We start from the raw sequence: 14426 nt of genomic DNA, 5'->3' as shown, positions 1-14426 counted from the left end.
GAGGTTAAATCACAACTTCAAAATGTAAGTGTTGTCATTTTAAAAGAACAGTTTAAAACTTCTTAAACTTTTACGGTTTTAATGGTTGTGTGATTGGTTGCAGAAGGAGAAAAGGTTGAAAGATGTGTTGAAGAGTGAGAGATGTATTATAAGAAGATTCCAAAAGCACAAGGAAGAAGATACAGCAGAAGATCATGTGCTTTACTTCTTCTCACAAGTGGACATGAAACTTGTGACAAGGGTCTTGAATATGTCCAAATTGACTAGGGATCATTTGGTTTGGTGTCGTAATAAGTTGGCCAAGATTAACTTTGTGAATAGAAGGTTACATTTAGATCCCTCCTTTTGCCTCTTCCCTTGTTGACATATTGACAAATTTGTACATTGCAGTAATAATAAAATACAAATTTTGGCCTCATGTTATTGCAAGTAAAAATCACAAAGTCTCATCAATTTTTGGCAATTATATCTGATTACTTCCTCAAAATGTTCATCAAAAACCAGGTTTTATCCTAGTTTCTTGCAATGTCTCTTCACCAGTCTCTATTCTTCACTTATGAAAATGGAGCAAACACTCGCTCACTCATTTTTGGTAATTGCATTGGGTCTAGAACAGGATTTGGTTTTATATCTGAATTCAAGGAAATATTATTGGTGATAAGTCTCAAAGCTTCAAACTCTTTTTTTGCCAATAGCTCTTTCACACACAAAAAAAAATTACTGATATCCATGGAACCAATCTATCTTCTCTGTCTGGATTCAAAGCTAATGCCAAAGAATCAAAACCAAAAGAATAACTGAGAGATGGGGATATCAATGAGAATGCTTTTGAGTGAACAAAAGTTAAGAAAGTCTAGTGAGTCATTTGAAATTGCTCCTCCTGTATGGAGCTAATTGATAGGTTCAGGAAAACACTCAAAAGAGATGAGAACCACGAAGAACAATACTTCTTGACTAACCACAAACAAACTAGAAGAAAATGACGAATAGTTAATGATCCAAAGACACCTAATATGTCCTTCCTCCCACCTATTTATACAGTTATACTATTCCTTGTATTCAACAGCAGGCTCTATTCGAGCATAAAAAATTAGCAAGGCAAAACCCTCCAAGGAACTTATAGTATATATGTCTAGAATCTCATCCACACCGGTCTAAATATGTTTAATGGTGTATTACCTAAATGTGTGATGCAGAAAGATGAGTAGCTATTCCACCACTAAGACATTGTTCTCCATCATCCCTTCTCCCGAAGTAGGAAACTCAGGTGAGATCTGCCATTCTCCATCTACTAAGAACTTTATCTCGTACCTTAATTTCAAGAATTCCACAAGAGATTGAAAAAGTTGTATAATTTCAAACATGAATAAATTGATGGTGAATGCAAAAAGTTTGAGTGTAAGAAATGGTACCGCCCAGGACGAAGGTATAATGTGGTGGAGAATTTGGTGAATAAAGCTGAGTACTCAGGCGATAGATCCTCACGTTGACTCCATCCATCAAACGATCCCATTACTTGTACACTCTTATGTATAGATTATCAATAAATGAAGTTAACATTGTGGAAAATATCAAATCATAGAATCTTATGCATTTGTAAAAACATCTCAGAATGTGGATATTATTACGCTACCTCTGCCATGCCAATCCAGAACACGTGAACCTCTTTCGTCTGTGCAGCCTCGACATCTTTTACTTGTTCCTTCAACTTTTTTTGAACAGCTTTATAGGGAGAAAAGACAAAAATTAGTATACACTACAGGGAATTAACGAGAAGGTAATAATGATGAAACCAAGAGAGGAAGAGAAGAAACCGTCTAAACGAGAGAGAAGGTGTGACTGAATGTACTTTCCACTGATTTTTCTAGAACCTACTGGTATACCAAGGTTTGCTACTTCTTCCGCCAGTTTGACCAAAGCCTGAACTTGGAACTCCATAATCGCAAGGTCACTTTTGATTTTATTTATTTCATCCTCGTGTGTTTTAAGCTGCAAAAAGACTTAAGTAAGTAGTCAACAAACAACTCAAATCATCTATAAGGGAATGCACATCAAACAATGAACAGATAGAGGTACTAAAAGTTAAGTATATAAATATAACACAAGCACCTGGCGCTTGAGAAAACGATTCTGTTGATTAGCTTCACTCAATTTTTTAACAAGCTTCGATCTCTCTGCATCAATGAGCAGTGACTTCAACTGCAAAACCAAAGGGAGAGTTTTATTAATTGGTACAGAAGAACACATAGTTCCTTCATAAATCAGAGTATATGCTTAGGATAACAAAAAGAAGAAGATAAAGCTGCTTAACCTCCTCACTAGTGAGAGGTCTAGAAAGAGACTCGTTGAGTGAATCTTCTGACAAAGATGATTCCTCTGTGCCGACGCCAACTAAAAATCTTTTCAAGAGCAAACGGTTCTTGTAATGTTTTCGAGTAGAAGATACCAAAGGATAAGGAAGTTTCTGAAATTGTGAGACTGTTGTCACTCTTCCCAAATTCCATGCTCTTCTTAAGTTCCATGAAAGAGTAAGGCTTTGTTCAAGAACAACAACCACTTCAACTATTAGTAGTAACTTAAAAATCCTACTAATAATGTGAATTAGAATAAGAAAAAAAGATTGAAATTTTTGTACCTTGAACAACCAAATTCAATTCTGGGTACTACACAACCTGCAATTTTAAAAGCTTGAACTTTTCAATCATCCAATTCGATAATTGTCTCAAAACAAAGCAAAAATGTTACTAATCTCCGATTTTAATTACATGCAAAGACGATTACACATTTCAAAAAAAAAAACATAAACTAAGGGTTCGAAGCTCCCAGGAAACCATTAAGAAAGAAACAGATATAGCAAATGAGTGAGTGTTGTTGAGTAAAATCAAAAGGAATGATTTTTTTACTTACCCATTGATTGGATTAGACTCTTTTCGTCTCACTCAACACAAAAAAAAAAATGATCAAAGTTGTCTAATTTTGGTTAAAACCTTTCAAATTATCAAGAAGCTGTGAGATGTGAAGAAGAAGAAGAAGAAGCTGAAAACAAACCCCTGAACCAAAAACAAAAATGGTTGCAAAAACGTGCGTAAATCTAAGAAATCTAATTTGCAAATATAATCCCTATATTTTCCATTTCATTGATTTAGAGTCACATATTTTCCTAAAGACAATAATTTCCCATATTCCACCAAAACGTCATCGTTACAACTTTGTCTTCTTCAACCTAATTTTTTTGTTTGCCACTGTAGTCGTCGTGCTCATTTTACTCACTCACTCACTCAGGTAAATAATACTATTGAATCCCTCACTTCTCTTCTCAAGCTTCCATTTTTATGGTTGATTTTGTCTCAAGATTTGATACGGATCCGTTGTTTTTGACTAATTCTATCGATTTTGCCAGATTTGAGATTGAGAGATTTGGAGGAGGATGACGACGATAGGAGGGTTGTTAATGGGAATTGGAAGATCATTCAGAAGGAAGAGAGCTTCTTCACTTGATATACTCTCCCCTAAACGAGCTCCTCGAGACTTCTACAAGGGCAAAAACTGCAAACCCCATGGTTTCCACACCAGAAAAGGTTCCAACTTTGTTCTAGTCTTTTTGTATCTCTGGTGTTTTTGAAAGAGGTCTCACTGTTTGGTTTGAATTAGATATGTGCAACCTAAGGCAGGGCTATTATTATCACCTAAGTTTAGTAATATATACATGGCTTAAGATACCAGATTCTTTAGGTGGGGAAGCCAACAGCTTTAACTCAATTGATGATCATTGGTAACTGAATATTGTTATTACTTGGTCTTAGTCACCAAGTTGTTTTGTATTAGATATATGCAACTTTAGTCAAAGCTGTTGTCATCCAAGTTTCTGGAATTTACATGGCTGCTTCTTTAGGTGGAAAAGCTAACAACTTTAACTCCATTTTGGCAAAGTATTGATCATCAGTTGCATTTGTTTCTAGAACTTGATTTTACCTTTCTCTAATATTTGTGACATGACATGGTGTGTAGCTTGACTGATCAGAGCTCAATTTTTTTCTCTCTAAAGTTGTTAGCTTTCCACGAAAAGAATATGGTAGTTTAAGTCATATCTGATCAAGCTTGAGAGAAGCTAGTGTTACCGACCATATAATTATCATAAGTATCAGAACAGAACTCATATGAAAATGTGTTCGAGAGACTAGAATCTGGAAAGTTGCTGTTGGCTGAGAATATGGTAGTTTAAGTGGAATTGTAGATGTATAATACAGATTGTTTTGCAAAGAACTGATCATCATATAATTGTATATGTATTTGCAATTGTTTTGAGACGTCCTTTTATCTTTCTCTAAGTTTTGTCACAAAACTTTTGTGACATGGTTTTTGGCAGGAGGATACGTTGTGCAGCAAGATAAATTGCCGAATTATGTAGTCCCTGATCTCACCGGCTTTAAGGTTTTTCATTTCACCTTCTAAACTCTTTTGTTCCTTTTCCTTTTGTCTTTGATTCCTCCATTATGTTGATTGCATCTTTTTACAAGTCTTATTGGTCGAAGCTCCCTAGGTTTGTGATTTGTTTCTTGTAAGTATTTGTGTTAGGAAACCTGTAAAATATCTTGCTTACTTAATGCGTTAAGCTTCCTAGTTTTTAATTTTGCTCTCCTGATAACTAAGTAGCCGAGAGCAAAACAAAACATTAGTGATATCCTCATAGAAAACTTCTTACAAGTCGTATTGGTGGAAGCTCCTTAGGGGTACTGATCCTGACAAATGTTGTTGTGTGATTCGGCTGCTCTGCTAATGAATATCTATTTTGGGTGTTACAGCTGAAACCATATGTATCTCAGTGCCCTTTACAAGTCAACACAAACGAGTCAGCCGAAGCTTCCAAGTGAAAATAGTCAGTCAGAAGAAATATGTTTTTAGGTCTTCTTCATTTAGCTTCATCAAGTTAAGGACTGTGTTCTACCAAATTTGTCTTCTCTTATACTTTATCCTTAATCCTCTTGTGCTATTCTTAAAATGGGAGATTTGGTTTGAATAAAATTCCAAAATAAATAATAACATGTTTTATGTGGTTGAATTATATATTATTCATTTGACAAGTTAAGATGTTCACATAGAGTCAGCATAAGTTGTATATGTTATTGTTACTATTAGTAGATTATATAAACATAAGTTGATCACTATGAATCAGTACTGAAACAGAGTTGAAAACAGAGAATGTTGTTAGATACTTGTCATGCGTTATGCAAAATCCCATACAAATAAAGTAAACATGCAATGAAAGTGTGGAAACTGCTGCAGACATAACGGAAGGGAACGAATCATCCGAAGACGAGCGTGTACCATTTCCCTTTCATCTGTTTTGTTTCTTTGATGATAGTATGAGTGTGAAGATTGCAAACAATGGTATTCGGTATCTTGTATTGTTACTATTAGTAGATTATAAATATACAGTACGTTGATTATTAATTTTCAGCACAGAGAATCACTGAAACAGAGGAAAGCCACACATGATCAAGTGTCAAGATAGTTAAACATCGCTCGATTTTCTTCAATCACTAACGACGTCTGCAAATTAATTTATCCATAAAAGGACTGAGCTATAAGGTAGAATCAAGATAGAATTGTATCCTCTAGAAATAAATTTGCAAAAACAAACTGCATACACACAATTCTAAGTATTTTGAGAGGGACATAGTTTTAAAGAAGAACAACCTGCAGAAACAATACCATAATACCAACTGCAGAAACAATCTTGAGAATAAACTCAGCTATAACTCCCTCTTTGATGGGTGTAATTTGGCAACTTTTTATTCGTCAAAACAGAACCGATATAGTATTTGAACTTGTAAATTTTGTGACAACGCAGAGATGGAACCAAAACATAGACCAAGAACAAACACTTACTAAACACAATGTTCTAATTCATAAAGAAGGTACAAATACACAAAATTATATATGTTGATGAAATAGACATATTGTCCTCGTACTAACAAATAGACACCGATGCAATGCATACACAGCTTCATAATTGTACTACTTCATGCTCCACCATTGACAGTTTTCTAGAAATATCAGACTGGATTTGAGAAACTAGGCTGTGGAACGTTTCTGTAGGTAAAATTACTCGTACACAAGTTTTGATCATAACCATAAACTTCATGCTGCATCAACCCGGAGTTATCCACAGATTCTTGTACTGCCGAGTAATTCTCTTCGCAAGGATGTTGAAAGCTGTTTCTGTTGATGCTATCCATACTACACATGTTGTGATCATAGCCATAAAACTCCTTGTGCATCAACTGATTCATCCCAAAGTTGTTTACAGAGTCTTGTACCCCCGAGTAACAAGGATGTTGAAAACTGTTGTTGGTGATGTCACTCATGCGATCATAATCAGAGAGTGGGATCTGAGAGAGAGTATTATCTCGATGATTATACATAAAGAGCGAGAACTGTCTAGGGTTAGGGTTCAAAGATTGGGTCTGATGATTCTGAGAGGATGAGGAGGATGATGATGATTCAAGAAATCGAACCCTTTCTTGGAATGTAGAGATATTTAGTTCCAACGACTGAATTAATACATCCAAACCCTTGTCCTGAATCAATACATCCAAACCCTTGTCCTTCGGACACGTCTTCCTCCTCTTGTTCGGATTCTCCAAACCACCCTTGTCTTTCAGGAACTCAGAAAGATTCACCCGTTTTTTGTTTCTCAAGGCTTCGTTCAATTGAATGTACCTCATAGCCATGTTTCTCACTTTATCTTTATCGTTTGGAAACGTTTTTAGGTCTCCTTTAGGTCCGTAGTAGATAACGCACACATCAATTTGACACAGAATCGAGAGCTGTTCTGCTTTCCTAAAGACGGTTTCAAGTCTATTGCTCAGACTCGTTGAAGCTAGTGAGTAAGACGAAGAGGAAGAAGGTAAAGATCTCATCTTTGTTGATTGCGGAGACAAACTTTGGCTTTCGTGAAAAGGAAAAATAAGATGATGAAGAAATATGAAAGCGAGAAAGAAACTATGTGAAATATTTATAGGAATATAGGTCAGTAGCAATGATGCGTTTTTATTTTTTTCACTCTCTCCCTCATTGATTAAAAGGAAAATTTACTTTTTCTTTTTCTTTTTCTTTTTTTCTTTCACGCTCTCTTCGTTAATGAGATCTATAGCGATTTAATTTCCATATCTTGCATAGATTGCTTAATTAGCCGTTGAGGGTTTTGATTAAAAAAGAGGAAATATTTACTAGAAAAAAATCTCATTTATTCCGATCCCCCTAATCTCAATTCGTTCAAGGCTTATTATATATTTATTAATTATTATAAATATTCTATCGAATTGGTAAAGTATATTTTAAAAGTACTACGTTACTACGTATATGGAATCTGGCTTTGAAAAAAAAAAAAATTGTCTTCTACCATCATCCTTAATTCTTGTGTGCTATTCTTAAACAAATACATATGTTTTTGTACTCATATACTAAGAAGTAAGAAGCAGCGAAAACATCTAATTATTCAACATCCTCAATTAAAAACAAGTTTACATGTGGTTGAAGCTCGGGAAGAAAACGCCAACTCCTTTAACATATCAAGGGTTGGAATTACGGATTCTTCAGACGACTCGATTTTTACCATCTTTAAGTGACATGCGTTTGTTAAGATATAAACCGCAATATCTTTATCTTGTGGTCTCCCAAAGTAATCTGACCAGTTGAAAATCTGTAGACTCGACAACAAGCATTTAGGAACAGAACTCGGTCGATTCCATGAAACCATACCACTACACTCATCAACATAATGATCCTGAGACCAAGCAGAATAAAATTAGTTTAAAACCATATTGGGGCATGCATCAGACTTACAAAAAAATAGTTTATCGAAGAAACTTACTCCCACTCCAGAGATGTCTAACACTTGTAAGTTTGGAGAATCCTTGAGCAACTGGACAAAGAGTTTCGACAAAGTCATTTTGCATAAACATAGTTTCAGTTTTTCAAGATTTTTTAAAACAAAACCATCACCATACACACCCTGACAACAATATTAAAATCATTAACAAAAGGGTCACATTAACGAGACTGGTAATGTAACTTGCAGTTGATATAAAAACAGAACCTAGTTACCACTGAACATATTGTAAGACGCTTGACAGATGTGATTGATCCAATAATACTGTTGAGATTAGAGTATCCAATATCGACATATGCTTCCGTCAGCTTCGGCATATTCTTAATCAAAGGATCGTAGTGTTCATGTTCCTGACTCGTATCCACAAGTTTCAAATACTTTAAATTAGGAGTATCTATCTCATACCCTATATCTAAAAACCAATTATCACCATCATTTATACAGAGTGATAAACTCTGCAAAGACGGGACAGTAATAGTTAAATAATCTTCCATATCGTCGCCACATGCACAATACAGCACCGATAGATCTTCAAGAACAGGACAAACTGATAGGAGCTGTTCAAGTCCATCTACAAATGTCACAAATTCAAGTTTCAATGTCTTCAGAGAGGGAAGACAAACCATAGAGGGAACATCAACAGAAATCGTGCCACTGAGTTTCAACATCACGAGCGATTTGCAGGTAAACAAGCTGATCGGAAACTTGTTTCCAATAACATCCGAGTAAATCGTAATGATCAGTTCACGTACATGGAGAGAAACTGCAATCTCAATCCACAGTCTGATATCTTCAGGTTTAATCAAACTATCAAACAACAACACAAGATGCAAGCATTCTATGAAGGGAGCTCTATGTAATGGCAGATTCTTGTAGATAAACTCCCGATGTCCAGGCTTTGTACCCCAAGGAGAAGTGAACTGGAGTCTAGGCAACCACATCCAAAGAAACTCCCATTGTTTAGACAAAACGCTAGTGGACACAGCTTCTTTAGTCGGAAGAAACGATAATATCTTCACCAGCAAGTCATCAGATAACAGACTGATTCTGTCCATATCTTTTACTAACACTCCAAGAAGATATTATTACTGCCTCTGACAAAACAAACACTATATAAGATTCAAAGGATTTTGTCTGAATCCAACCAAAACGATATTAGTAAGAGTAACAAATAAAAACACAGCTAGGCAGTAGCCACACAGAGGAACAGGGACAAAACCCTAAAAATTAAAACAAAACCTGTGTGAAGTTCGGTGGAAACCCAATCCTTAAGAAACCCAACGATGATTCGAGAGCAACAAAAAAGAAACAATTGTAAGAAGAATCGAAAGCCAAACGATGCAGTAACTATAGGAGAGTTATTTATGTAAAGGATTTAAGTGTAAATAGTAATGGTGAAACCCTACTGATCATATGTATATATATTGTAAATCCTTCTCAATAATAGACAAGCCTTTCCTTACATGGTATCAGAGCTATAGGATCCAAAGACCTAGCTCTCTTTTTCTTTTTTTCGCTGCCTCCTCTCTCCTTCTTCGTTCTTCTCCCTGTTCTTTGTCATCTCTTATAATGGCGTCTTCTCCTTCTGATGTCATTGACTCTTCTAACACCACCACACTTCACACCGTCAACATGTCAAACGTGACAAAACTCACTGCTTCCAATTTCCTGATGTGGAATCGTCAGGTTAAGGCTCTGCTGGCTGGCTACGGCCTAGCTGGTTACCTTGACGGCTCTGTTGCTGCTCCAGCCTCTACTGTCACCATGAATGGTGCCACTACGGTGAATCCTGACTACACGTTATGGGAGAGACAAGATCAACTCATTTATTCTTCTCTGCTGAGTGCGATATCTGTTGAAGTCCAGCCTATCTTGTCTCAAACCGCTACCTCTGCTCAGATCTGGAGTCTCCTCTCCTCCACCTATGCTCGCCCAAGTTGGGGACACATCAAGCAGATCCGTGAACAAATCCGTACCTGGAAGAAGGGCTCTCGCTCAGTTGATGAATATGTTCAGGGCTTTGTCAATCGGTTTGATCAGCTTGCTCTTCTTGGGAAACCTTATGAACCTGAAGAGCAGGTCGATTATATTCTCGCTGGGCTTCCGGAAGACTACAAACCTGTGATTGATCAAATCGATGGCCGTGACACTCCTCCATCCGTAACGGCGTTGCATGAGAAATTAATCAACTATGAGTTGAAACTTCTCTCTCAAGGTAGTGTCTCGTTGTCGGTTCCAGTCACTGCAAACGCTGCTTCCTCCAAAAATAATGGTAATCACAACAATGGTCGTCACTCAAACCGTTATGCCTCTCGCGGTCAACAACAATATCCTCGTGGATCTCAAGGCCGTGGCTACCAAGGTCGTTGTCAGTTGTGTGGTGTCTTCGGACATAGTGCACGGAGGTGCTCCCAGTTACAGTCCTCCGGATCCCAATCCTCCAACAGTGGCTATTCACCGCACATGCCGTGGCAACCTCGTGCCAATCTTGCTGCCGTCCCTCAGTACAATCCGTCCAACTGGATCATGGACAGTGGTGCCACACATCACTTGACCTCTGATCTTGCTAACCTTTCTCTTCATCAGCCCTACACCGGGGGCGAGGAGGTTGCAATTGCCGATGGTTCTGGTCTTAAGATTGCACATACGGGTTCTGGTTTACTTCCTACACCCTCTCGTCACCTTGCTTTAACCGATTTGTTATATGTTCCGGATATTAGCAAGAACCTTATCTCTGTATATAGGTTGTGTAATGCTAATAACGTTTCGGTTGCCTTCTTCCCTGCTTATTTTCAGGTGAAGGATCTGAACACGGGGGTCAAGTTACTCCAAGGCAGAACTAGAAATGGGTTGTATGAGTGGCCGGTTCTTCATAATTCGATCAATGTTCTTGCGGCCTCAGTCTCACCAAAAACCGATCTCTCCTCTTGGCATCTTCGACTTGGTCACCCTTCCTTTTCAGTTTTAAAATCTTGTGTTTCAAAATTTTCTTTACCTCTCTCTTCACCCACACAAACTCATTTGTCTTGTTCGGATTGTTTCATCAATAAAAGTCACAAGATTCCTTTTGCTTCAAACACTATTATTTCAACTCACCCTCTCGANACCTTTCTCTTCATCAGCCCTACACCGGGGGCGAGGAGGTTGCAATTGCCGATGGTTCTGGTCTTAAGATTGCACATACGGGTTCTGGTTTACTTCCTACACCCTCTCGTCACCTTGCTTTAACCGATTTGTTATATGTTCCGGATATTAGCAAGAACCTTATCTCTGTATATAGGTTGTGTAATGCTAATAACGTTTCGGTTGCCTTCTTCCCTGCTTATTTTCAGGTGAAGGATCTGAACACGGGGGTCAAGTTACTCCAAGGCAGAACTAGAAATGGGTTGTATGAGTGGCCGGTTCTTCATAATTCGATCAATGTTCTTGCGGCCTCAGTCTCACCAAAAACCGATCTCTCCTCTTGGCATCTTAGACTTGGTCACCCTTCCTTTTCAGTTTTAAAATCTTGTGTTTCAAAATTTTCTTTACCTCTTTCTTCACCCACACAAACTCATTTGTCTTGTTCGGATTGTTTCATCAATAAAAGTCACAAGATTCCTTTTGCTTCAAACACTATTATTTCAACTCACCCTCTCGAATATATCTATACTGATGTGTGGTCATCTCCTATTCTCTCCACTGAAAATTTCAAATACTATCTGGTTCTAGTTGATCATTTTACACGATACACATGGCTCTATCCTCTCAAACAAAAATCCCAAGTCAAAGATGTTTTTATAGCTTTTAAAGCTCTAGTGGAGAATTGGTTTCAAACCAAAATCCGAACTCTTTACTCGGATAATGGTGGTGAGTTTATTGCCTTAAGATCATTCTTGGCAACCCATGGTATCTCGCATTTTACAACGCCTCCGCATACACCTGAACATAATGGTGTGTCTGAAAGGAAGCATCGCCATGTTTTTGAGACAGGACTTGCAATGCTTAGTCATGCGTCAGTCCCAAGTTCTTATTGGCCTTATGCGTTCGCGGCGGCAGTCTACTTGATCAATCGGATGCCCACCGATGTCCTTCACGGTGATTCTCCATACATGCGGCTTTTCAAGACGAGTCCCAATTATCTCAAACTTCGCATATTTGGGTGTGCCTGTTACCCTTGGTTGCGCCCATATCGTCAAAATAAGCTTGAGCCACGGTCCACACAGTGTGTTTTCTTTGGGTATTCTCTCACCCAAAGTGCATATTTGTGCTTAGACGTCAAGACTCAACGTGTTTATGTCTCACGTCATGTCCAGTTTGATGAAAAGTGTTACCCATTTGCCACTGCTACACAACCTGGTGTTTCTCGGGTATCTACGGCGTCGAACGATGCCGGTTCTTCTATCTGGAACTCCGTGATTCCGCTAGCACCTGTGTCGTCTCCGATCGCCCATCCTCCCATGCCTCCGTGTTCAGATTCTCACTCATCAGCTCCGCCGGTCACCGTTACACCGCCAAGGTCTCCGCTGTCATCGTCTGATCCTGGCTCATCCTCGACATCTCACTCACCGTCGCCAATACTGCTTCCAAACTGCGTTGGGTTTGTTCATTGCTTCAGGAAATGGGTATTGTGTTACCAACTGCTCCGGTCATTTACTGTGATAACATTGGGGCTACGTATCTCTGTGCAAACCCAGTTTTTCATACAAAGATGAAACATGTTGCCATTGATTATCACTTCGTCCGCGAGCTTGTTCAATCGGGTGTTCTACGCGTTGCTCACATTTCTGGAGATGATCAACTGGCTGATGCTTTGACTAAACCTCTACCGGGTCCTCGATTTCGTGAGCTTAATGTCAAGATTGGAGTGCAGAAACTCCCTCCATCTTGAGGGGGCGTATAGGAGAGTTATTTATGTAAAGGATTTAAGTGTAAATAGTAATGGTGAAACCCTACTGATCATATGTATATATATTGTAAATCCTTCTCAATAATAGACAAGCCTTTCCTTACAGTAACAACCCACAGATATAGGAACAGAGACAAAACCCTATAAAACCTTATACTATTTTCTTTCTTTCCTTTTCAGCATTTTAATATCATATTCGCGCGCGACCGCGCGACAGTACAAATTATTAAAAAAATAATAATCATTCTTTGGAAATATTTGGTAAACTATTTTTAATTGATATGTATTTTTTAAATTTTGTAAGTTTGTTATTAACAATTTTTATTTGCCTTTTTCTCATTAAATACGTTATATATTTAATGAGAAAATATATAGAAATGTAAGATGTGTTGGTTGATAAACTGATGATAATAAGAGTTACTGATATGTCACATTATATACCGAGTCAAACAAATAAATAACCGTCTAAACTCTAAAGTGATTATGATTTATGAATCTGAAACATGATCTGAATCAGACTGATATATTGGTTGTGGTTTCTTTTAATAAAATTGTTGATCGTACATGTGACAGACAACACTTGTGGTTTGAGTTAAACCGGGTTTGGTTGTAACTCAAACAGGTACAAAGAGTCGATTGAAGATCATTGGTTAAGTGGTTGTTATTTGGTTGGCTCAAGTTGTAACCGGCTCACTCTATCTATATGAGTGATAAGGAGAGTTTGTTATTGTGATAAGCTAGAATCAAAGTTGGATAGATACAAAGGTAGAGATAAGTTCAAATCTAGGGCTAGTCTCTATATAAGGATCCTTTGTACGTGATGTAACATAACACAAAGATTATACTAGTGAATTGCTTGTGCCGTCAAGCCGAGACGTAGGGTATTCATTCGATACCTGAACTCGTTAAAGCTCTGTGTGTCTTTCTCTCTTACTCTTCTGTTTTACTTCTCTGTTCTACTTTTATAAACTATTGTCGTTTTCGGTTGTGTACAACTACACAAGACTGTGTTGGTGGTTTCGAGGGTGAGGTTGTAACAAAAACTATAATCTGTAAAGTGGATTCAGACAAAACATCAAAAAAGTCAGAACATGATTTGCTTTGAGTCTTCTTCATATTTGTGTTAGGATGTGTATATGTTAAGGGTATACTTGTAATTAGTATTAACCTAAACCCTACCTCTCAGCTGTATATATACTCTGTAATCATTTTGTCTTAATATCATATCAGCTTTATCCCACATGGTATCAGAGCAGAAAAAGATCCAAAAGACCTAAAATTTTTTTGTCAGCCGCCATCTATTCTTCTTCTTCTTCTTCTTTCTTCTCTCATTCTCTCTCTATTTTTCGACCATGGCTGCTCCCAATGAAGTTGTTGTCTCCAGTGATGACTCTTCACTCATGAATGTCAACATGTCAAATGTGACAAAACTCACTGCAACAAATTTTTTGATGTGGAGTCGACAGATCCACGCTCTCCTCGATGGCTATGATGTAGCTGGCTATCTCGATGGCTCCGTGTCTCCCCCGGATGCCACTCTCACCACCGCGGTGTCTCCACACCAAATCCGGCGTTCAAACACTGGAAGAGACAAGACAAACTCATCTATTCTGGTCTCCTTGGTACGATCACTGTCTCCATCCA

The 14426-nt window shown here is 37.8% G+C and overlaps 4 protein-coding genes across 6 annotated transcripts; 1 reads left to right on the top strand and 3 right to left on the bottom strand.

Annotated features, from left to right (window-relative positions):
• LOC104732872 (protein PTST, chloroplastic-like) lies at positions 292-3040 on the bottom strand. 3 transcript variants are annotated; one of them, XM_010452466.2, is made up of 9 exons: positions 2908-3040; positions 2636-2672; positions 2312-2534; positions 2110-2199; positions 1815-1989; positions 1634-1722; positions 1413-1525; positions 1180-1311; positions 292-631 (listed from the first exon to the last, which is right to left on the bottom strand). In XM_010452466.2, the coding sequence occupies exons 1-8, from the start codon at positions 2909-2911 to the stop codon at positions 1209-1211; spliced, it is 834 nt and encodes a 277-aa protein (XP_010450768.1). In that variant the 5' UTR covers positions 2912-3040; the 3' UTR covers positions 292-631; positions 1180-1208. The 3 variants fall into 3 exon arrangements, with proteins under 3 accessions (XP_010450768.1, XP_010450769.1, XP_010450767.1); XM_010452467.2 differs by lacking the exon at positions 292-631 and adding an exon at positions 647-765; XM_010452465.2 differs by lacking the exon at positions 292-631 and having other exon boundaries at positions 971-1311.
• On the top strand, positions 3197-5081 carry LOC104732871 (39S ribosomal protein L41, mitochondrial). The gene is made up of 4 exons (XM_010452464.1): positions 3197-3282; positions 3401-3578; positions 4367-4431; positions 4803-5081. Exons 2-4 carry the CDS (start codon positions 3428-3430, stop codon positions 4869-4871), a joined length of 285 nt encoding a protein of 94 aa, XP_010450766.1. The 5' UTR covers positions 3197-3282; positions 3401-3427; the 3' UTR covers positions 4872-5081.
• Positions 5964-6968, bottom strand: LOC104733986 (agamous-like MADS-box protein AGL75). The gene has a single exon (XM_010453503.2). The coding sequence runs from the start codon at positions 6921-6923 to the stop codon at positions 6057-6059; it is 867 nt and encodes a 288-aa protein (XP_010451805.1). The 5' UTR covers positions 6924-6968; the 3' UTR covers positions 5964-6056.
• LOC104733984 (putative FBD-associated F-box protein At5g38570) lies at positions 7511-8949 on the bottom strand. The gene is made up of 4 exons (XM_010453502.1): positions 8614-8949; positions 8110-8496; positions 7877-8017; positions 7511-7771 (listed from the first exon to the last, which is right to left on the bottom strand). Exons 1-4 carry the CDS (start codon positions 8947-8949, stop codon positions 7511-7513), a joined length of 1125 nt encoding a protein of 374 aa, XP_010451804.1.

Source organism: Camelina sativa, chromosome 12, assembly GCF_000633955.1.
Source record: "Camelina sativa cultivar DH55 chromosome 12, Cs, whole genome shotgun sequence".
Taxonomy (NCBI): Eukaryota; Viridiplantae; Streptophyta; class Magnoliopsida; order Brassicales; family Brassicaceae; genus Camelina; species Camelina sativa.
This window is presented reverse-complemented; position numbering and strand designations above follow the sequence as displayed.